Genomic DNA, 24,375 nt, shown 5'->3' with positions numbered 1-24,375 from the left:
AAACAAGGTTGTTCAGTTCTTCCTTCCCTCCATCTTGGGTCCTATTCTGTACTGAAAGAGTTATCAACCAGTTTTATAAATGTCACATTTCAGGGCAACTGCACCTGTATTTCCCCTCAGTGGTTCAGCAAGGGCACCCGCTCTCAGGCTTTCAGCTCCCCAGCTGTTGCCTTTCTTGAGTGGCGACCCACACCTCTCTTCATCCTGACGGGTTATTTCCAGACTGAGCAGTTTCCTGCCTTTGCTGTGTTCCCAGCAAAAGACAGTCTGCCTAAATAGTTACTTGCTTCTCCCCTGAGAAGTGATACGCAGCGTAATTGCCACAGTTATAAGTTACCTCACAGCACTTCCTAAGCAAGCATAGTTTATTCTTAAAGAAAAAGCATTCCAGAGAAAACATTTAAAAAAAACAAAGAACCTACATGCACGTTGTCAAGGTTCCTTCCTCGCTCTGAACTCTAGGGTACAGATGTGGGGACCTGCATGAAAACCTCCCAAGCTTACTTTTACCAGCTTAGGCTAAAACTTCCCCAAGGTACAAACTATTTTACCCTTTGCCCCTGGACTGCCACTGCCACCACCAAACTTTATCTGGGTTCCTGAGAAAACGTAGTTTGGACATGTCTTTCCCCCAAAAATCCTCCCAACCCTTGCACCCCACTTCCTGGGGAAGGTTTGGTAAAAATCCTCACCAATTTGCATAGGTGACCACAAACCCAAACCCTTGGATCTTAGAACAATGAAAAAGCATACAGTTTCCTTACAAGAAGACTTTTAATAGAAGTAAAAAAGAATCATCTCTGTAAAATCAGGATGGTAAATACCTTACAGGATAGTTAGATTCAAAACACAGAGAATCCCTCTAGGCAAAACCTTAAGTTACAAAAAAGACACACAGACAGGAATATTCATTCTATTCAGCACAGCTATTTTCTCAGCCATTTAAAGAAATCATAATCTAACACATACCTAGCTAGATTACTTACTAAGTTCTAAGACTCCATTCCTGTTCTGTTCCCGGCAAAAGCATCACACAGAGAGACACAGACCCTTTGTTTTTCTCCCTCCTGCCAGCTTTTGAAAGTATCTTGTCTCCTCATCAATGACCTCGAGGTCATTTCGGTCAGGTGCCAGTGAGGTTATCTTTAGCTTCTTAACCCTTTACAGGTGAGAGGATTTTTCCTCTGGCCAGGAGGGATTTTAAAGGTGGTTACCCTTCCCTTTATATTTATGACACATGTTAATAAGCTTACCAGAGTTCCCCGTTTTCTCCTCCCCCCCAATTGTCTCCAACATGGGCCTCTGGCAGGTGAGTCCTCCAAAGGGGTCTCTTTTGTAGTCGAAAGTTCATCACAGCCTCAGCTCAGAACTAGCACCCAGTTTTATGAGGCCTCAATAAGTCTAGTCCTTCCAACCCTTCGCTAAGGATTGGGCCCGTCCACAGACCAAAGGTCTAATTTGTTTGCTAGATCGGGAAGAAGGCCCTGAGTCCCCTTAAACCCAGGCTGTTTGTTCAAAAGTCCTTTCTTTGTCTGAGAATCCAGACTGCACCTTTAAACTGTTCTCATATAACGGATGATCAGCTGCCCACTCTCACCCCCCACATCAAAGCTTTAAAGGCTGAGTTTGTAGGTGGGGGTTTCCAAGTATTTCCTAGGAAATCCACTTCATATGTATTGTCCCCAAAAAACCTTATTCTTTCCAGAGATTATATTAGTCAAGTGCCTAGAGGAGTTGCATACAGTTCCACAATAACAATTCACAATTGCATTTTTAATCCAGTAGATCCCAAAGGTATACCATTTATTCAGTAATGCTTATCTTAATTCCATAAGATTTGTCGATGTTATTGCAGGATATTGTCATTTGTCACATCCTAGAAATACATTTGACAAAATATTTCAGCTTTCAGCTCTATATGGAACTAAATAGGTATACTGGTATACCCTTTTTTATTGCAAGAGCTATGTTTCCTGTTGCATCCAAAGAAATGAACCCATTTACTTCCCTTTAGTGATGAGAACATGCCTAAATTGCTAGGTGTTGATCTGAAACTATATACACCATATTTTCTGTACTTTGATTTTAGTCCAAGTCTTCAGAATTTAACAATTTTAGGAAAACTCCTTTATTTTTCAGTGATTATGACAGAGTACAGGGTATTGCATTTCATGGACTAATAAAGAAGGAAATTAATATGTAGCAATATATGCTACTCAACTGTCTAGGGTTTTGTGAAACTGTTGAAGTAAATCTCTGCTCTCATACTGTATTTAAAAACTTGACAAATCCAGGTTTTTTTAATGTCAATAACTAACAATTTGTATTAATGTCTGTTGACAATTTCTGTAGCAGGGTCTCTTTGCATAGAACTGACCTTTGTAACTTTGCTTTAAAGGAATGTGCCCAATTTTTAGCAACATTTTTGTTTATCACTCAGGCCAGTCTGCTGATTTAAACTTCCTTGAATTTAATGCATAGAACTGTTTATTTTTATTGCCTTTTGGCAGCTGGGGAACTCTCTCATCATTTATGATTGTAAAACATAAAGAAAGGAAAAGTACCTTGGTAATTTGTTTTAACTATTGATTGTTTAGTGGAAGAATGGTAAACTTTGTAAGAGGGAAACACTTCATTCCACAGCAGAGGATTTAAAGGGTTCTGTGTATTCAGTTTGGTCTTTTACAGAAAACACGTAATCTTTCACATCTGTTAGTTCAGCCACTAGCAAGACTGACTCATTAATATTCTATTCACAGATTTGTGCAGTACAGATCCCTTTGCAGTAATTATTATTGAAGGTGCTAATACAAGTTTGTTTTTGTTTTTAAACTTGAATGTTGTCAGTGTGGAAGCAAGAATGCCTCAGAAGATCATGGCAGAAAATGTCAGGTATAATTCTCTTTCCAGATGGCACCCCTACAGGTGAGGCAGTAGCCTGTGAAATTACATTCTAAATTACATCGGAGATGAGCACAGCACATAAAGCAAAGAGTTTTGATACTGGTAATAAATGACTTGATTCAGTACTAAGGACAGTTCCCAGTAACTTACCAAGTTGTTACATTGCATTGTGGAGAACATAGGGCTGAGATAAAGCCAGCAGAGCCACAGTGGAAAGGTCAAAGAAAGGACAGTGGTGTTCACTAAGATCTGATTGTGTTGCTGGTAAGGGATATTCATCATCCCTTAGTAAACCTAGTAGATGACATGAATGCAGATTAGTAGATTAGTAGATTAGTAAACCTAGTAGATGACATGAATGCAGTCTTGTTGTAGCCCTGTCGGTCCCAGGATATTAGAGACACATAGTGGGTGAGGTACTATCTTTTTATTGGACCAACTTCTGTTCAGAAGTTGGTCCAGTAAAAGATACTGCCTCACCTACCTGGTCTGTCACTGCAGATGGCAGGCATTTTAAAAGAAATTTCATAAAGAATTAATCCATAACATTGAAACTTAAAGCCAACTACTAACATCTATTTTAGAACTTTTTAAAAAATTGAATAGTGTGGTCTTTATGAAGGCAGGTGTGATTATGACCTCACTCTCTCTCTCTGGCTCTTCTATTAAATGTTTGGAATATTGAAGACCAATGCCCTAACTAAATCAGAATTGAGAATTTTGGTGTTATAACTAAAATCAGGTGAACTATTCCTAAAGTACATTCGAATGATTAATTTAAATTATATATTGCTAGAACCCGGGCTCGTTCTTTGCCAAAAGGAATGGAAAGTCTGTTGCTAAATTAACTATGTTTTATTTTTGTAACTGCAAAGATAGGGGTAAAGTAATGAGTGCATCTCTGTCTCTTTTCTTCAATGGAGCTGAAGACCATTCCTCCCCTTTCCTGGTTTCCTGGTTGTAGATATAGGAACACCTGCGTGTCTGGTGCAGTTCAGCCTTTAACTACTGTGCAGAGGTTAACAAAATGTTTATATTGACCTTATGCAAGGGTAAATATATAGAATGATACTTCACATACTATTGTATATTGACAAGTTTCAGAGTAGCAGCCATGTTAGTCTGTGTCCGCAAAAAGAAAAGGAGTACTTGTGGCACCATAGAGATGAACAAATTTATTTGAGCATAAGCTTTCGTGAGCTACAGCTCACTTCATCGGATGCATGCAGTGGTAAATACAGTAGGGGGACTTTATATACACAGAGAACATGAAACAATGGGTGTTACCATACACACTGTAACGAGAGTGATGAGGTAAGGTGAGCTATTACCAGCAGGAGAGAGAAAAAACCTTTTGTAGTGATGATCAAGGTGGGCCATTTCCAGCAGTTGACAAGACTGTGTGAGGAACAGTAGGGGAAAAAATAAACATGGGGAAATAGTTTTACTTTATGCAATGACACAAACACTCTTAGTCTTTATTCAAGCCTAATTTAATGGTGTCCAGTTTTCAAATTAATTCCAATTCAGCAGTCTCTCGTTGGAGTATGTTTCTCAAGTTTTTTTATTGTAATATTGCCACTTTTAGGTCTGTAATCGAGTGACCAGAGAGATTGAAGTGTTCTACTGGTTTTTGAATGTTATAATTCTTGACATCTGATTTCTGTCCATTTATTCTTTTATGTAGAGACTGTCCAGTTTGGCCAATGTACATGGCAGGGGGGCATTGCTGGCACATGATGGCATATATCACATTGGTAGATGTGCAGGTGAACGAGCCTCTGATAGTGTGGCTGATGTGTTTAGGCCCTATGATGGTTTCCCTGAATAGATATGTGGATACAGTTGGCAATGGGCTTTGTTGCCCATTTGATAGGTTCCTGGATTAGTGTTTTTGTTGTATGGTGTGTGGTGGCTGGTGAGTATTTGCTTAAGGTTGGGGGGGCTGTCTGTAAGCAAGGACTGGCCTGTGTCCCAAGATCTGTGAGAGTGATGGGTCGTCCTTCAGGATAGGTTGTAGATCCTTGATGATGCGTTGGAGAAGTTTTAGTTGGGAGCTGAAGGTGATGGCTAGTGGTGTTCTGTTATTTTCTTTGTTGGGCCTGTCCTGTAGTAGGTAACTTCTGGGTACTCTTCTGGCTCTGTCAATCTGTTTCTTCACTTCAGCAGGTGGGTATTGAAGTTGAAAGAATGTTTGATAGAGATCTTGTAGGTGTTGGAGCAAATGCGGTTGTATCGTAGAGCTTGGCTGTAGACAATGGATCGTGTGGTGTGGTCTGGATGAAAGCTGGAGGCATGTAGGTAGGCATATAGTGGTCAGTAGGTTTCTGGTATAGGGTGGTGTTTATGTGACTGTCGCTTATTAGCACTGTAGTGTCCAGGAAGTGGATCTCTTGTGTGGACTGGTCCAGGCTGAGGTTGATGGTGGGATGGAAATTGTTTAAATCATGGTGGAATTCCTCAAGGGCTTCTTTTCCAAGGGTCCAGATGATGAAGATGTCATCAATGTAGCGCAAGTAGAGTAGGGGCATTAGGGGATGAGAGCTGTTCTAAGTCAGCCATAAAAATGTTGGCATACTGTGGGGCCATGCGGGTACCCATAGCAGTGCCCCTGATTTGAAGGTATAAATTGTCCCCAAATGTGAAATAGTTATGGGTGAGGACAAAGTCAGAGTGATACTAGCTAACTTTTCGGCTGGCTTCATCATTGAGAATAGTATTCATCCTGGGATATATCGTTGGGATTTTTATACCCTACTGCTGGTTTAATGAAATAAAGGGAACGGTTTCCTGTTGGTGCACAACAAATTAGGAAGCAGGACTAGAGAAGGAAATACCTATTACTTGACAAATATTATGATCAGATTGTGTGAAAAGCCAATTATCTAGTGTCTCTGTATCATTGAATGACTTTAACCTTTTGACTGACATGAGTATCAGTAACACCACGTTTTTGTGGCATCGTTATTGGAAACTCCAAGTAATCTCTTCATTCATTTAAGAGCTCTAAAGAAAAAAAAAAAATCATTCTCTACTTTGCATTTAGAGACTAAAAACATCTTGGCCTTGCATGGATGTCTTTTTATAGCATAGGAAATACTGATCTTGTTATGGTTGAACACCAGTTGATGGCTAAAAGTAAATGAGTATTATCAGCTCAGTTGTTGGGCAATTATAGGAAGTTGTTAAGTTACTATCTGCGGATCTCACAATCCAGCTTTTCTTGGGATAGGTAAATAATTCCATTAAGTTTTGGAATAACCTATAGCCACAAGGTCCTTCTACATCAGTCACTGCTTCTGAATTTCTAGGTTACAGTGCAGTGGTAAGCCATTGTTATAGGAATGATGAGAATGATTTAGCCTTCTCTACTGAGGTCCTCACAACAATTCGTTCCCCCTCTGGTGATCTCCAGTGTGTTTTACCGTTGGTTATTTCTGGAGCTCTGGCTAATGCAAAATGAAGCTATTCAACTGCTGAGTGGTGCAGGCTGGTGTAAATGTGCCTGTGGTTTTAATGTTTGTCCTCTTTAAAGGCCCTGGAAGGTCTGAGCTGTGGTTCCTTGAGGGTACATCTGTGGGGATAGAAGATCCACAGCATGGCCATGGCTGGCCCAGATCAGCTGACTCTGGCTTGGCCTGCTGGGCTAAAAAAAATTGCTGTGTAGACCTTCGGGCTTGGGCTGGTGCCCAAGTTCTGGGATCCTCAGCTTGCACAGGGCCTCAGAGCCTGAATGTCTAGACAGCAATTTTTCAGCCAGGGCTCTAGCCCTACTCAGCTGACCTGGACCAGCCATGAGTTTTTTTCCTCCTGTGTAGATGTACCTTGAGTGACTACCTGTCATACCAGGTAAGATTAATTGCTTAGCACATAGTAATGGAGCCTGGTTTTGAACGCTCAGTTGGCCTTGGTCTTTTTTTAGTTCAGGACTCTCTGGAATGAGAGCCCCTCAGCATTAAAGTTGGTTAGTATTTGATTAACTTATTTTATTTTGTGTCATTTTCTGTAAAACTATGAAATGCCACCATACATGCTGCAGGAATTGCTGAAATAAAGTAATATATGGAAACTAAACTGCCTATACACTGGAATGGGTTACCTAGGGAGGTGGTGGAATCTCTTTCCTTAGATATTCTTAAGGTCAGGCTTGACAAAGCCCTGGCTGGGATGATTTAGTTGGGGATTAGTCCTGCTTTGAGCAGGGGGTTGGACTAGATGACCTCCTGAGGTCCCTTCCAACCCTGATATTCTATGATTCTATATTCTACCCAAAATCTGTGTTTGGCAGGTATTGGCTATATTTCTACAAACTGTATGAAAGGATTCAGAGCTGCTCTGTGTGGTGATGGAGATTTCCTTTAAGTCTGAGAGATTTTAAGTTGTCATCCTCAGTTTGCTGTTTTTTCTTAGTTATGGCAGGTGATTTTTGTCTGCCCCATGTATTAGCAACATCCAGCACCTAATAGGGTGAATTTAAAAAGGAACTCTGTTGTTAACGCTACATTTCCTGGCTTTAATGTTGCTCTATGTATGCTAACTTCTGGGGAAATTATATTAGGCTATTGACTGTAGAGATCTTTAATATATGGATGGTGGTAAAAATGCAGAAATAAGTATATGCTAAGACATGTCCTATCAGAATATAAATGGAACAGCCAAAACAGATAGCATCCCAGAGGACAGTTTTAATTCTCTAGTAGACTCAGGAATGATAGAGCCTTTACTTGTCTGATAGTTTTTTACTCAGTGTTGCATGCTGTTGGCTAATGGCACTTTAGTTATAATTACACTTAAATGTGATATTATTTGATGGTAATTACAGGAGTATCCAGTGTAAGCGATACATACTTCTGAACAGTATTTTCTGAGTTGTTAGTTTTCTTTTGAAAATGCATACCATCTGCAAAAGCCTGGTGGTTTATTCCTTTTTTTTTTTTCTTGTGTGGAAAATGATGCACGCTTTCATATCTGAACAAACAATATATTAAACTATGCAATTGTAGTCTGAAGTGCAGAATTGTTTTAATAAGTTTTCTGTGGTCTGGTTTTTCCCCTGCATAAAACATTTTCCTTTCTAGAAATGTAGATAACATTTCATAGATCAGGCTCTTGCAATACCCTTCCAGACATGTACGATGTGCTTTCGTGATGTGGCACTGAAAAATGTAGAAGTTACATTAGCAGGCAAAGGTTTCTCTACTTTACATAGCTGCCATTAGAACTATGTATATTGCAGATGTGTTTACCAGTATTCATTGTTTTTTATCTTAATTTTTTTCAATCGTTACAAATGTAAAAGTATTCACCTTACTAAAATTGAAATATTCCTTTTTCTAGTGATTGATCATTTCACACCTTATTTTTTTTATTGGTCACTGGTGCTCTGGGTTTTGTTGAAAGTCCTAAATCTGGGTTTTCCACGTGGAAGTTCAGTTACTGGCATAAGTCCAGTTGTCTGGATAAACTTTGTTTTAAACAGAGTGGGAATCAGGACTTCCAAATGAAAATACAAAATCGGTATTAACTTTTTTTCTCAGTTTCTTCAGAAGTATAAAAATAAATGTAGACAAAATGTATAATAATAGTGACGATAAGGGCTGTTCTGTAAGTCATAAAATGCAAGGACTGTGGCGTGATGGGCACTAAGCCAGTTAGTAGAACAATGGTTATTTGCATGTACTATAAAACATGCTGTAACAACTGAAAGGCTATTATATACAAATCATCTGATTCCTCTAATAGTATCTTTCTGTTGGCATTGGTATTGCATGGCAGCAAACAATTGGCTTGACATTTTTTTTTAAAGTGCATAATATGTTGTTTTAAACAATTAGAGTTTAGCAATTAGTCCTACGCAAATATAAACCCTAAACATTTATCAAAAGAAATAAACAGAATTTACCCATCATTCAAGGTTCTAACCAATTTATTTCCTATAAATGTGTGCACTGATATGCAGTGCTATTGGTATGGAATCCTGTTACCTGGATGGCCTATATTCCATGAATTTGTCTCTTGGGGGGCGGGGTCTATTTGTGGGTATTGTCCAAGGTAGTACAGAATACCACCAAGTTACAGGTGCTAAATAACATAAACATTATCTTTTTGGTGTTTATCTCTTTGACAGTCATTTTATTGTGACTTCCAGTTTTAAGTGGAAGGGGGATTTTCCTGTCTTCTGTTAATTTTGAACTACTATACAGTGTAATCAGCACATACAATTAATCGCTCCTGAAATTCAACAGATCTGATTTCTAATCCATATCTAGTTCCGTTGGCTAGTTCCAAGATTTCTTTTGGAATCATATTTAGAAAGTAATGTAAATACACAAGTACACCTGTGTTGCCTGAAACATAATCAAAATACGTTAATTTAGGAACACTTTTGTAGTTGTACATTACAGATATATTTTAGAATTAGTGTGCATGGAATAGTAAATGTATAAACTTCTAATTTAGCAGGTGTTTTAGCCGTTCGAGAAACTTATGATGCTCCTCTATGTAACTAGAACATTGCTGTAGGAATACTATAGCAAAATCAAAATTGAGGAAAAACATTAATTTTTTGTAAGGCACACACATTCTGGTCATGGGGACCATGTGAGAACCTATATAGCTCTTCTCTTCTAAGCCTTTATCTTTAGTTGCTAATAACTTTATCATATCACCTTTGGGGCCTGAAAGTTCTCTGATGAATCAATAGGAGGAGATGATGTACTGGTATAATAACAAATATTTGCATTGACTTGTAGATACAGAAAACAATTTTTTCTAAACTATCTTTTTTTCTTTTTCTTTCCACGTACAGGGCTATTTCCTTCTCTTTGAATCTATGCTGGATTCTGTCATTTATGCAAAGGACAAGTACTTGGCAGAGGGAGGCTCAGGTTGGTTCAGAATTCTTTTTAATAAATAATCCAATTCTGGGGGGAAACCAAATGAACCCAAAGGCTTACAATATGCTATGCATGGCTGAGAGAGTTCTCAGTCGAAGTGAAAAATGTTTCCATTTTTGAAGCTTCAAGGCATTCAGTTACAATAGAGGTAATAGAAGAGTATTAGACGGGATTACTCAGGCCTTAAAGTTAATGGTGTTTTCAAGAACACTTTGTACCCTATTATTTACAAGCTTGGAAGTTTGTAAATAATAGGGTACATCTGCAACCAGAAACTGCATGCCACTTCATTTTCACCTATGTAAATCCTTTATTGTGCTATATGCAGTCTTTCCCAAGACCTGTTCTAAGGTTGAAAAGTATATTAACTTTGCTTAGGTTAGATGCCCTATGTACATGGAGAACTAAAGCTTGTCTATTTCTGGAGGAACTTAACCATTTGGGGGCTCAGTCATTTAAATCTACCCAGATCCATGCTTCAAAATAACACATTTAAGAAAAACACACTTTTCCCTCTGTGTTATTTTTGCATCTGCTCTATTTGGATGCGCACACTAGGCTATTCTGAAGTAGCTCCCAGCTGTAAGAAACTGCATTAGGAACTACACTAAGGCTTTCTAGTTCAGTTCCTTAATTGAAGAAGTTTTAGTAAGTCTGCCCTGTCACCTTCTTTTGTACCCCTCCTCCCACTGCAATTATATATATATATTGCACTCCCACTCCTCCCACTGCAATCAAATATATATATATTCATTCATTCATTCTCAGGATGCCAGTTAATTTTTTGGACTGCTTTCAAACCACCTTTCTATGACCAAAATTAATTTTGGGGATTTTTAATATTCCCAATTTTGCTTTTCTAATGGAAAATGGGGCCAGTAGGTGGTCACTTATTCACAAACTAGTTACATACACAGATAAGTGGCTTAATTATAAATTGTGCCTAGCCAGGGGGAAGTACAGGTTAGTTACCAGATGGGCTTTCAGTATTTCAAGAACCCTGGGTCTTTCTGTGAGCGATACCATATGTTATTTTGGATTAAGTAAACTATGAATCTGGTATTATGTTGTTAGTACTGCTGTTGTAGATTGGTAGTTGTGGTTATTTATATACAGTACTAGTGTTGATCCATCACCTGTTTGACAACGTGGTAACAGGTTTTTGAGAGGCAAGAACCAACGTGTTATACAGAGTTAAAAAGGTTTTTAGTGTTCCTGATCTTGGACAGCTGTCCAATATAAAACTGAGCTGCCTATAATGATAATAACTGGTCCATTGCCTCATCAGTAGAGATTCAACAGAATAAAAGTGTTGATAATGGTGTTTTTTCTTTACTTTTGGACAATGCAGAACATGGGAGTGTTTAGGGAGGTGTTTGAAAGAGAGGGTGGCTTGACAGGCTGGCATAGGGAGGGCATTCAGGGAGAATGGCATGAAAATGACAGTGATTGGGGTGTGGGGAGGAGATGAATTGTGTATCAAGACTGGTATAGTTGGTGATGGAGCAAAAGTGTAGAGATGTGATAAGAGGCTTGGTCTCAGAAGTAGTCCAGGATGTTGTATTGAGGGGGCCTTTCGGAAGAGAAGCCTACATCTTAGGTGGAAGGCATGGGGAAATCAAGGGAGGGGTTCAAGTAAAGGAGAACTGACATAGTTGGAGTGGGCATGGAAATTATGGAAGGCCTTTTTTTTGGTTTGTTTTGTTATGAAATGGAGATGGGTAATGCGGGGGGTGGGGAAGTTGAAGACTACAAGTTGTAGTAACTACATAGGAATTATCACGTGGATCAGACTTCTGATCAGTGTAGTCCACTATTCTATGGCTGACAGTGGCAAGGATCAGGTGTTTCAGAGGATGGTGTAAGAAATTGCATTAAAGAGATGTGGGATAATCTACCTTGCATTTTAGGTCTCCTCCTACTCCCTTGTAGTTAGATTGGCTTAAACCCTGAAGTATGAGGTTTTATCTCTTCCAAATTTGTTAGCCTTGACTATTATAGTGCTGGATATTCTTTTTCTTCATATAAATGCACAATCTTTTTTTTTCTTCTTTGCTAAGATTTTGGCCTCAATGACCCATTATTAATGAAGATGGTCAATGTTCAGGGCATGGGCAAGGGTCTTAGCTGTCAGGACAGAGAGAAAGATTTGGATTTTTGGGTAAGAGGCAGAAGAAGAAATGACTGTTTTGGATCCAGCATGGATGGTGTGTGAAAATGATGATGGTATCACTGACCATTCTTGGTTACTGTTTGTCAAAGCTATATTTTGCAGGAAAAAGAACTCCAGATGTTGGATCCTATTAGATCAGATGTTCATTGTGAAGTCTGTTCTTTTAGACGCAAGTAATAGTCCCCTTCTTGGTGTTCATCCTCAGGGGAAATACAAACATGTGAATGTATTGACTACAATACCTCATCTTCTAAGATACCTGTACTTTTTATTGCTGCTAAAAATGAACACTTCTTGAAAGAACAATTGTACATAGCTTTACATTTTTCTTAAAATTTAATTTAATTTATTTTTATTTTTATTTAATTTAATTTTTAACTTTTCACTTTCCAGAGTCAGCCGGCAAACCAAAACTAATGCGCAGATATGCACAGAATCCTTTCAGCTTAGCATTAATATTTGTGGCATGGTTCTTTAGACATTTTCTTTTAGAAGTAGACATACTCCATATGCTAAGACACTTAGACAGGAAATAAGGGTTACTGACCTAGAAGGGGAAAAGAAAAGAGCCACAAAGGTAACAAATAAGAGGTGCAAACCAAATTTTGTGCATTAAGTTTGAAAGTGTTGGCATTAATTTTTGGGCGTAAGCCAGAGTAAAAGCAACATAGCACTAAATTAGAGAAACGGTGTTGGGAAAATTGGGTTTTAAGGTAAGCAGTTAATATAGTTGGCACATATAGAGATTGTTTTAGACACAGGAAACATTGTGAAAAAGGCAAGAATTTATAAATATGGCAATGTTTCATGGTTTTTTACACATACATGTTTATGCCAGGGAAGGTGTGCTCTTCCTCTTCTAGAACAAAAAAGACAGAGGTGGGTTGGATAGACTAATTTTCCCAATTTAAGTGGTTTTGATAGTAATATAATGGGGACTATAAATAAGTCTTTAACATATTTCATACTGTTCCTGTGATACTGTTGTCTAGATTTTGCATTTGTATACATTTTCTTAATGTAAGATTTCTACCTCTCTTATATTTCAAATTGACCTTTTCTATTGCAGCTGTTCACACTGTTTTTCCATGTTGTACTAACCATGCCTGTATTCAGTTTCACTATGCTGACTTAATGATTGGATTAATGACTTTGTAACCATGCTCACTGCAGTGCACTGTTCTGATTGCAATGTGCTATCATGCGATTAGAAGCGCAGCAGCAAAAAGGGCACTCTTGTGGAGTTGTGTGGAATTCAGTTATAATGTTGAAGATTACACGTGAACAGGAAATTAGTATTCCTGTGTTAAAGAAAAAAACATAATATGTAGTGTTGCTCCAGTTTCATGCTTTTTGATTTACAGTCGTGCACAGAAACTCCAGTCAGAACTGGGATCCAATGTGTTAGGCTTCCTACAGATACCTATTAATAGGTAGTCCTTGTCCTGAATTGCTTACGGTGTAATTTAGCTATGTTAAAGATTTTTGATATTCTGTAATGTAACAGTGGCATTTAGTAATGCTTTTTCCCCCCTGATTGCTGCGAGGACATCTTAGAACACCAAGAAATCTTTGACCTCCCATTTAACCTAGTGTACTATCCATGTTGAAAAAGAGAGGTGGTATGTTGCTCTCCATCCGCACTGCTGGAAGGATTGTTAGAAATCTGAGCCTTCCTCATTTTCCTCAAGGGACAGAACATGCTGGCTCAGCAGCAGTCCTAGGAATTCTCTCATCCTTTTTTCCTCAGAGTAATTCCATGTTGTTCAACCGCTGTCTGTCCAGCTCGTTTAGCTAGTTTTTAAATAGAGTACTTTTTCCTTTAGGCATTGATAATCACTGTTCTTCTGCCAGCTGGTATGAAAAGTGAATAGGCTGCCTCTGAGACAGACCGATGTCACCCCATAAATTAGCCAGCAGGTGGGGTTCAGGCAGCAAAAAACCCCTAATCTCCATAGCACAAAAAGGTCAGTTCTGCAGTACATGTGAGCAGCAGTAGAACTAAACACTTCCAAACCCAGACAGCTAAAAGTATAAATCAGTTGTAGGATGAATCTTTCTGGCCAGCCTTCAGCTAGAGATACAATATTAAGGTCCTGAACTTTGGAACACATTTTATTCTTGGATCTCTAACCACTTTACAAGGTGGATAAGTATTAGGGTCTCTCCTTTGTCAAATTTCCTGACTTCAGAAGAGATTGTGACTTGTCCACAGTTTTTGCAGTAAGTCAGGCTGAGCCTGGAATGGAGTCTAGATCTCCAGTTTTATGCTTTATCAATTAGGTACTAGCTGCCCCAACTTACTTTACCAGCTCCCCATAGTAATTGGTGCCAAAATATCTGGGGTGACATGTGTGTGACTGGTTCCTCTCGGGGTGCAACCTCGAACTAGGGTACCACTGAGCCTGTCTGACCCACCAGCCTGGGCTCCCTTTACACTGTAGTGCTGTAACAGGCCCTCAAGCCCTCACCAGCACAAATACAGGTAGGGACACACTCAGCTGCAGCTACAGACATGTGCTGAGATCAGCTCTGTATGGAAAGGCTCCGCTAAATTCCTAAGGCACTCCCAGTTGGAGCGTAAACCCAAAGTTATGCTGTCTTGCACTGCACAGAGAACTGTACAGTGTAAGCTCGTGAAATTCGCCCCTTCCCTCAGTGTAGAGAGGAATATACACAGCTTTCTGCCCCAAGTTATGCTTTCCACAAACTAGTTTTAGACAAAACAAAACAAGTTTATAAACTACAAAAGAGAGATTTTAAGCCATTATAAGTGATTGCAAACAGATCAAAGCAGATTACCTAGCAAATAAACAAAATCACAGACTGAATTTAACACACTAGATGGTAGGATATGAATTAGCAAATCCTCACCATGAGTGATAAACAGGCTGGAAGATTCTTAAGGCACAAGCTGCCTTGACTTTTCAGCTTGGGTTTCCCAGGTTTTCATACACAGGCTAGAAATCCCTTTAGCCTGGAACCATCACTTCCCCCCTTTCAGTCTTTTTGTTTCCAGGTGTGTTGTTGTAGGGAGAGTGAGGTCCCCTCATGATGTCATTTTCCCTCTTTTATATCATCTTCTCACTTGCTAGAAAGCTCTTCTGCTGTGACCTGAGTCAAACCATTCCCATTGTGTAGTGCTATCTCTGAGAGGTTTCTATTATACACAATTCCTGAGGTAATCCTTGTGCTTGTATGCCTTTCCTCAACAAGCCATTAATATTGTTTGGCCTTTTTAATGTTGTACCTGAAAGGCTGCTTGTGGGTGTTTTCAACTTTGCAACATAACACATACATAGCCAAACTTCATAACTTCACATATGACAATAGCACATACGATCCAATGAGATGTTAATGTCCAGCAGATGAAGACTTTTAGAATATCATCTCATAAGGCATACTTTGTACAAATATCCTAGTTACATGACAGTGGTGAATATTGGGGTGCCAGAGTGTTTCAATGCGTACAGAATATAATACCTTTATTTGAGAATGAAAAGTTCTTGTTACACAATGCCTATCTGTTCATTATGCATAGCTTTTTTTTTCTTGATCAGGCATGTTTTCCCATATATTTAGATGAAATACACAGTGATTGTGAGTGGGCTAGGTACACAAGATTTTATTTTTGTATTTAGAATCCCCATTGGGGGGGGGGGGTGGGAGTCATGTTTGCTTGTTCATGACCAGATGACATTATTGTTCACTTGGAATTATTTCTATATACCCTGAGGTTTATAGTCTTACCCTTTTAATGTCCTGAAATTTGTGAGGCATTACTAAGGAATAAAGGATTTCCCATCTTACTCTGTTCACCACGTGAGCTGTTACCGGTGACAAATGATTTCTGGGCAGTGAGTCGAGAAGGACACAGATGTCAAAGCTATAAATTTGTGAGCTGGCTGCTGAGTGCTTCTGTCCGATCAGCATTTTGTTAATTTCACCTGTGAGATGGAATAAGTATTCAATTATAGCTTCAGTCAGAGAAAACTAAATGACAGACATGTCAGGATTGGATGGGAAAAGGTTAGGAATGGGTCAGACAAAGGTGGAGTGGAGAGGGTTTAATTTTTAGAAACAACAAGGAGGATGGGGAGTGAAACTGACCAATATGATTAAAGCTAGTTATTTTAAATATTTACAGACCTACTTTCCTATAAATCATGGGATAAATGGGGTGAAAGGAGAGACTTTAACTGATAGGAATGTGTGTAGTTTTGATGATCTAAGTATCAGAATCAATATTTACATCTCTGGCAAAAGCTCTTAATTTTTATAAAGCACTCAGATACCATGGTGATGAGCATGGTATAAATCCATAGCCACTGTTGGATTTGTAATTATTACAGATAATTTGGAAGTCAGACATCCATTTAGGTCCCTTTACAAGTGTATGTGAAGTCCATGTTGTTACCAAACATAAGAATTTAAGCCTTACGTTGCTGCATAAAATTCTTTAAATCCCATTGTCAGGATAAGATTAAAAACAATTTAAGCATAGCTGTACCTGTTCCTGCTATTTGGCGGGGGGGATCTTGAGTCTTGTCTGTTTTTCCAGAGATGCCACTGTTCTAAAAATCGTTGCGGTGTCTGAGCAACATTATAAAAGGGCAAATAGTTCTACAAACAGTGGCACATGTGTTATGGTCCTTTGCCCATGTGTCCTGGCTGTGTAACAGTCTGGTTTAACTCTATGTGCAGGGCTTGTTAATTCATTTTTGGTTGATAGACTATAGATGATTTGGGCACTTAGTGTTTACCCTCCAATTGTTGTTTAGAGCTTACTCTAGTCTAATTAATCATAAGTTTTGCAGCTGGTTTAGGAGTTTGGCACTCAGTGGAAGTAATGTTAAAGCAATTGGATGGTATACCTGTCTTTCAGGTTTAACATACAAGGTAAATCATCTCCTGTTGACATAAATTGGTTAGTCGCTAAGGTGCCACAAGTACGCCTTTTCTTTTTGCGAATACAGACTAACACGGCTGTTACTCTGAAATGTCTTGACACAATGGCTCAGAAATTTGCAGGTTGCCATTTCCTCCCTCACACATCACAGTCCTAGTGCCACCTGCTTGCTAGCATGTCATTATATACTGTACCACACTATTGCTAAGAGCTGCAGGATCTGACCAACACACATGCACTTTTGAGAGTACCATCACAATATTCCCTTCCTCTGCTGGCCCTGGAAGCAAAATTCCTTATTGTTTTGGAACCCTTCCTGCAAACCTTATTAGCCAATTCACAGAGCAGCAGTAACATTCAGGACATTTTGCTTGCTTCATGAGTCGGTTATTACATAGTCTGCATTCTCATTGGGGTGTCCCTTGTGATCCAGGAGGAGGCTTGGAATGCTGGGAGCAAAAATTAACAAATGCAGTTTGCAAGTCTCTCTGGCACAGACCAGCAATAGGGGAGCTTTGAGAAACTGCAGCCCCTTGTCACTTGCTCCAGGAAACCACTCACAAGCCAGATGCTGGTTTTGTCTGACATCTGTCAGATGTGTGGAAAGCAACTGATTTGTTGCAAACAGTACATGTTGGGCTGCTGCCCTTTTAGCTCTCATCATGTTGAGTTAATCAGAGCCCTCTCTTGGAAAAAGTCAATAGGTTTGCTTCAGTTTTCTCAACTGTAGAGTGAGGATGATATTCTCCTAATCAGTGGGGTGTTAAAGTAGTTAATACTTAGATTTTATAAATGTTGTTAATTAAGACTATTTAAAAGAGCTAGCCAGAAAGCTATAGTATCTGTTAAGAATATTACACCATGCTTGCTTATTTATGTAGAACTTTTCCAAATGTCAAAGGTGATGCTTTTTTACTGAATATTTTGTATAAAAGAGAGTGGCTTCTTTAGCAAAGATGCCTTTTTTTTTTTTTTTTAAACTAAGGAGAACTTCTTTTGGAATGTTACACAAAAGTACCTTTCAGTTTACTATTTCCTCTTTTCAGTGTATTAAAAAGGGAAATTATGTAATCTATTAGTATATTTGTCTTCCTATATATCCCTAGTATCTCACTGATTCCATCATGCTCATTCTCATAAAGCTAAATTTCAAGTATTGAAGATTAAATCAAATTTTACAGTTAACCAGATGCTGGAAAAGAAAAGAGAAAGCTAGTTTGGATTTTATTACCTTTTTCTGCACTTCTCTGTAAAAACATTAAAACGGTAAAGTTCCCTGCAATGTGCTTACTACTTATATTTAGACCAAAAAAAGTCCAGTTGTGTGTATTTATTAATCATAAATCCTCCAATAAAGGCTTAACATCTCACCAGTGGCAAGTAGGAAACTTTCCTCTGGGGAGAAACCTAGCCATCTATTCTGTAAAAGGTAAGGTGGCATTTTAACTTCTCAGTCCAGTGTGAGGATAACCTTCCGGCTGATGCAATGCTGTTCTCCCGAGATTGCAGACTGTGATTTCCAGTGCTACTGCTGTTCACAACTTTTCCAGTCAACAACTGAGTGAAATTGCCACAGGACCAGTTTCACTTCTTAGCATATGTGCAGTGTGCCTCAAGTGGCACGTGACCAGGATTCAGTCACTGAATTCAGTCCACTGGTTGGATTATTGGCTTCTCTGGCTTGGGCCGGGTGCTGACAGGGAGTGCGACGTGAACTCTGATCCATGCCCTCCACCAGTTTCACTGTGGGTAACCGTTAAACAAGAGTGTTAGGCCTGTTCTATGCTAGTGGAGGATCGATCTAAGTTACGCAACTTCTTCAGCTATGTTATTCAAGTTGCTGAAGTTGACACACTTAGACCTACTCACCACTGTGTCTTCACTGCTGTGAGTTGACTGCTGCCGCTTCCCCGTCGACTCTGCCTGTACCTCTCATGAGTACAGGAGTTAATGGGAGAGCGCTTGGGGGTTGATTTATCACATCTAGACTAGACGCAATAAATCGACCCCTGCTGAATCGATTGCTGCCCACCGATCTGGCTGGTAGTGTAGGCATACCCTCAGTCTACCACTGCTGTTTGAGAAAGCAATAATCAGAGACAGGTGCTGGTCCTATTCATGGGAAAGGAGCAGTCATAAATGGATGTGGGCAGTGGTAGAGTCCCAAATATAGAGTGTGTGTGTGTGTGTAGGGAGGAGACTCCTTGAAGATAAGAAGAAGGGGGAGAGAACTCCTCCTCCTTTCCGGCAGCCAGAAGGTATTTCTTAAAAATGCCATCAAACATCTATCAGCCAGAAGCTGATATAAAAGATAGACAGCACTGCAATAGGCATCACGTCATTCTTTCCCTTCTGGTGGAGGACATTTCATGAGGGATTTGCCCTTTCACATTGCTAATAGGCTTTCTTCAGTTTTCCTAAAGGCCTTTGGCTAGTAGCTGCCTGGTAAATTTTCAGGCTTTGGTATACTCACTTACGGTAGTTTCAACATAAAAGCCGAAGAATGCCCTATGGCCCAGGGCCTTCTCCATGGAATGTTTCCCCTCCATATCCTGGCAACATGGCTCAACCCTACAGGTATCTTTTCCTGAGGCATGTTGCCAAGGTAGTGTGGGGAAAATTGAATACAGGCAATGGCTTGTTTATACTGCTCTATATACTATTATTGAAATGTAAATGCAATATTTATATTCCAATTGATTGATTTTATTATATGATAAAAATTAGAAAGGAAGCAATTTTTCAGCTATAGTGTGCTGTGACACTTTTTTGTATTTTTATGTCTGATATTGTAAGCAAGTAGTTTTTAAGTTAGGTGTAACTTAGGGTTACGCAAGACCCATCAGACTCCTGAAAGGGGTACAGTAGTCAGGAAAGGTTGAGAGCCACTGGTCTAGCCTATATATATATATTGTGGCTAAAAGGACTTCAGCCTATGAAACTGTTTGTTGGTTGGATCCCTGTACAAGCACTAAAATCAGTTCCTTTTTTCATTTGTTGTTGCTCACTTAAAAAACTTAAGAGCATCTGAATTCTCATTCTTTTTTCACCTCTAGTCCTTTCTGTTTGTTACAGTCTACCCAGACGTCTGCACCATTAGCCTGGTGGCTATAGGTGATAAGAATAAACATGCAGATAGACTAGCTTTCTGGGATGATGTGTATGGCTTCAACATGTCCTGCATGAAGAAGGCTGTAATTCCAGAAGCTGTTGTGGATGTAGTGGATCCAAGCACACTTATATCTGAAGCCAGTGTCGTTAAGGTACTGTACCAAATACGTCTATAAATTAAAAGCACACTAAAAATGCGTTCTTCAGATTTTTTTATTTACATTCATAAATTCTCAAACATAACAATTTTTTAATAAGGGAAAGATTAATAACGCATATTTAATCTAGAGAAATCCTGGAACAAATGCAACAAGGTGTTCACAACATTAAAATTTAAACATCAAACACTAAGTGCAGATTCTAAAGTCTGAGGAACTTCTGGCTCCTGATATATAAAAGTAATAATGTTAAACTTTTTTTCCTCTAAATCACTTTCCCTACTCCAGGTCTTTCTTCTGCCCCCAGAAGAGAGGAAATAAACTGGTTATATAATTTGCAATTGTAACTTGCTACAAATTTTTGACTTTCATGTCAATTTATATCTTCAGGTTACCCTGAGAACCAGACTGTGCTGTCTTTTCATAGTGACAGTGCAACTGAGATGAGTGATTACAAAGTAAATAGCTTTCATTGTAAACAGATATTGTGATTCTTATTTCATACTGATTCATTTAATATTGTATGTCTACTGGCTGAGGTTAAATTCTAGAACACTCAGTTGTCTGAAATTTTAGTGTGTGTGCTGAATTGGACATACAGTTCAGGCCACCTCAGTAGGAGAAAGGGTTGCCAGGAAAGAAGTCTTTGTTCCTGTTGGGTGCAGATAAAATGGGCTTGTCTGTAGGCAACTGGAGAGCTTTGGTGAAACACCATCCACTCCTTCTTGTCTTTTTCACCTCCATCCTGGAGAAAAGAGGCAATACTTCAGCAAGAAATGTTAAGACTGTAAGGAGGCAAGACAATCCAACGAGGTCGATGTTCTTTGCTTTCATTAAAAGTTGTTGCTATCTTTCCTTCAAATATTTGAGCTCTTAAACCTATATAAATTAATTTCTCCTATAATTTCCCTGGATAGTTCCTTCTGTAAAGGAGCTCTGTCCAAATACTTGTAGTGCCCAAGGCTTCCCTAGTTTACATTCATCTCTTATCAAATACAAGGTTATCTCATATTTATAAACTTTATGCCAGAGGTTAAAATATGGCCAGTGGGCTGTCTGTCTTGATTACAAGTGTTATACTTGCTGTGTTATAACCTGTCCAGGATGAATTATCAATGACTTCAGAATGTGCTGGTATGCTGCCAACTCAAAATTAACATGGAGTTATGGGCAGCTCCACAACAGCCCGAAATACGCTACCTATGCAAGGTTTTGTACGTCTATATGTCCCAATATCATGTTGGGGATGTGTGTGTATATAATTACATCCAGGAAGAAAAAGGTAAAAACGTTAAGGTTTCAGAATGAAATGCTCAAAAGTTACGAAATGCCAGTTGCCAGTGGAGCCTTTATTTGCCCCTATTTTGTATTTTTCCAACAAGACTGCTTGCCTCATTCAGTGCCCAGGAAGGATCTATCTTACTGAATGAACAGCTATTCAATATTTAATTCCATTCTCTTTATTCTGTGTGTTCCCATGTCTTATTTACTGCTCCAAGCCCTGCACTTAATACAGAATTAATTTCCTTTTGGGATTTTCTTTGCTGCGTTTTCTTGGGCTTTTCTTTGTTGTCATAATTTCTTGTTGTTTACAGACGTTATTGAATTTTTCAACATCCCTATGAGATGGTGGTGGTATTCCCATTTTACACATGGGAAACTGAGGTATAGTTTAAAGCCAAAATTGTCTACTGTCCACTAACTTTGGGTGCCCAGCTTGAGAAGCCTAGGGCTAGATTTTTTTTCAAAGTGCTTAGCATTTTATAGCAATTCATAGGTCCAGAGCAGAGTTCCTGCTGATGCAGCAGAGTGCTCAGCACTTCTGCAGCTAAAACTCCAGTTGGCCACACAGTGGCCACCTATGAACATTTTGGTTCACGTGTGTCAGAGACTGGGATGTGGACAATCATGCCTAGTAATTGGAGCAGGAATCAGTAGCCAGGAACTGGAGCCCAGGGTCAGAGCTGGAGTCAGAGGCCAGATGCCAGCGTTGAAGGGTCAGAGCCAGATTACCAGTAGTGTGTCAAGGCAGGAGCAAGTTTGGGAACAAGCAGAAGCTGGTGTGGGAGCTATCACAGCTGCTGCTTCTGGGCTTGAGAGAGAGGCTGCTGAATCTTCCAACCAGTCAGGCAGTATAGCCAGTTAGGCAGCCTACTAGAGGCCAACTGCACTTGTTCTGCTGCAGTGCCTGATTCCTGACGGTGTGATTTGCCCAGTATCGCACAGGAACTCGTGCCAGACTCAGGGATAGAATCCAATTCTCCATGATAGCACTGAACTGCCTTAAGCATTAGACCCTCCTTTCTCTACCTGCCTTAATTCTGGCATTTCCTAACTTTAGAGTTCTTGTTTTTTGCAACCTAACGTTCTTATAATGTAGTATTTTTTTTTATGTAGTTTCTTAACCTCTTATAACTACGTCCTGTAGAACCATTCTGACACCCACATGGGTCATTAGCAAGGTTAGGATCTTTAGATCTGCAACATGGGTCATCTGATACTTGAGCTAATGGAACAGCGGGTAACAATAGAAGGCTGTTCTCTTTTCTGAACCTGCCATGAAAGGGGGATTGAGACACGTTTTGCCAGTGAGTTTCACAGTTATTTGTTAGACAGTAGAGGAATATTGAGGCTTGAGGAATATTGGGTTCAATTTTAGATTTTCTAGGAGAGTGTTCTCTAGTGGTTTTAGACCTGCTCTTGTCCTTCTTCCTGTTCCTGCCCTTCTTCTTACTGTTCTCAGACCTTCTCTGATCTTGCTTATGTCTCCCCAATTCCTGTTCCTATCCTCACCCATCTGCGCTCCAGTGTGGTTGTTTGCTCCTTCTCCTCCTCTTCTTCCCACCACCAGCTGCGGGGGCGGAGGGGGAAGGGGCATTGATAGCACAGGTGAGGCTATCACTTCACTTTCCGTTCTTGTGCTTGGCACCACCCCACAGCTGAGGAGCTGTGTCAGAAAGGCCAGCTTTGCCCCTGCAACCTAAGGTGGAGCTTGCTCTGTGAGGATGGTGCAGTTTGGACAGTGCTAGGAATCTGTGGGAATACAGCATGCTCAATGCAGACAGAATCTTTGGAGAATTTAGCTGCTGAGCTCCAGCAAGTCTCTGTGAGATTTATTCCAAGGCTTATAATTTTGGCATATTTGGGTGAATTTTTACATGGTTAACAAAAGGCATATCCTTGATACAAAGGCCACCCCCTACCAAATTTCGTGCTCCAAAGGATGGAGGTGCTGGTGCTTTTTATTGAAACCACTGAACCAATGTTTAACATGGACAAATCAGACTTAAGCAGACACCTGTTATGGAACATTTCAGCCTGAGCAGTCTTTTAGGCTAAGTCATAACTGAAAACAGGGTCTTTTAATAGGTAGTGTCTTAACTGAAGGTGTTGCTCCTTACTCTACCTATAATATAGCACTAACGCTATTTCTGTCATATGACTAAACACACTAGTCTTAAAGTTAAATATGTATTTATTCTATCAAATAGTGCAGTAAGCTCTTTTTAATATATACCTTTAGGGACAATCATTATCTGAGCTGTATAAGAAGGCCAAGGTATCTGTTCATAAAATAGGCCTGTCATCATACAATTCCAATATAATACTTACACTCTTTTACAGTTTAAATTTATTCTTTTTACATATTTGTTAGTAACAATAATATCTTTCAAATAAATCCATAAATCTTGAGCTCCTTTGTTGCTTGTGCAATGAACACTAAGAAGTAGTAAAATTAATGAGGGAAGCAAGAATGACATTACAGGTAAACAATTTTAATCAGTAACTGTTCCACATAATAAATGGATTTAAAATATCTAGGAAATTATAAAAATGTTCCTATTCATCATAAGATTATTAAAGGAAAAAGTTTAGTACACTTTCCTCACATTAGCTGTTTCATTAATTTTGAGTATTGCCTATTAGAATTGTGCTCAGAAAAATATTCTGTAAAGGGCGTACAGCATCGAGAAATGTTTGAGTATTACCCTGATGTTCAGCTAAACTGTGGAAGAGTATAGGCATTAGAAGTGTACTCTTTTTAAACTCAGTAAAATGTTCAGTTATCCTTCATTCTTAGCTAAAATGTGCTGGCCATGCTGCACAGATTTTGAATTTGCTGTAAGTAAGCAAAACAAAAGAATCCATACAGTACAAAAATGTGCAGAGTGAGGTATTTTCTGAGCTATGACAAGATTGAATATGTAATGAGGCTCTGTTGAT

General features: G+C 39.2%; 1 protein-coding gene across 1 annotated transcript in view; it reads left to right on the top strand.

The window, feature by feature from the left end:
* The window catches only part of PRMT3 (protein arginine methyltransferase 3), a 102,673-nt gene that overhangs the window by 42,186 nt on the left and 36,112 nt on the right, over window positions 1–24,375 (top strand). Inside the window, exons 11-12 of the mRNA XM_077818499.1 lie at window positions 9,713–9,791; window positions 19,958–20,145. Of these exons, the coding sequence (XP_077674625.1) occupies window positions 9,713–9,791; window positions 19,958–20,145 (267 nt within the window). The remainder of the gene's footprint in view (window positions 1–9,712; window positions 9,792–19,957; window positions 20,146–24,375) is intronic.

The sequence above is a fragment of the Eretmochelys imbricata genome, chromosome 6 (genome assembly GCF_965152235.1).
Source record: "Eretmochelys imbricata isolate rEreImb1 chromosome 6, rEreImb1.hap1, whole genome shotgun sequence".
In the NCBI taxonomy this organism is placed as follows: domain Eukaryota; kingdom Metazoa; phylum Chordata; order Testudines; family Cheloniidae; genus Eretmochelys; species Eretmochelys imbricata.
Note: the sequence above shows the minus strand (reverse complement) of the source record. Positions and strands in the feature narration are given on the sequence as shown.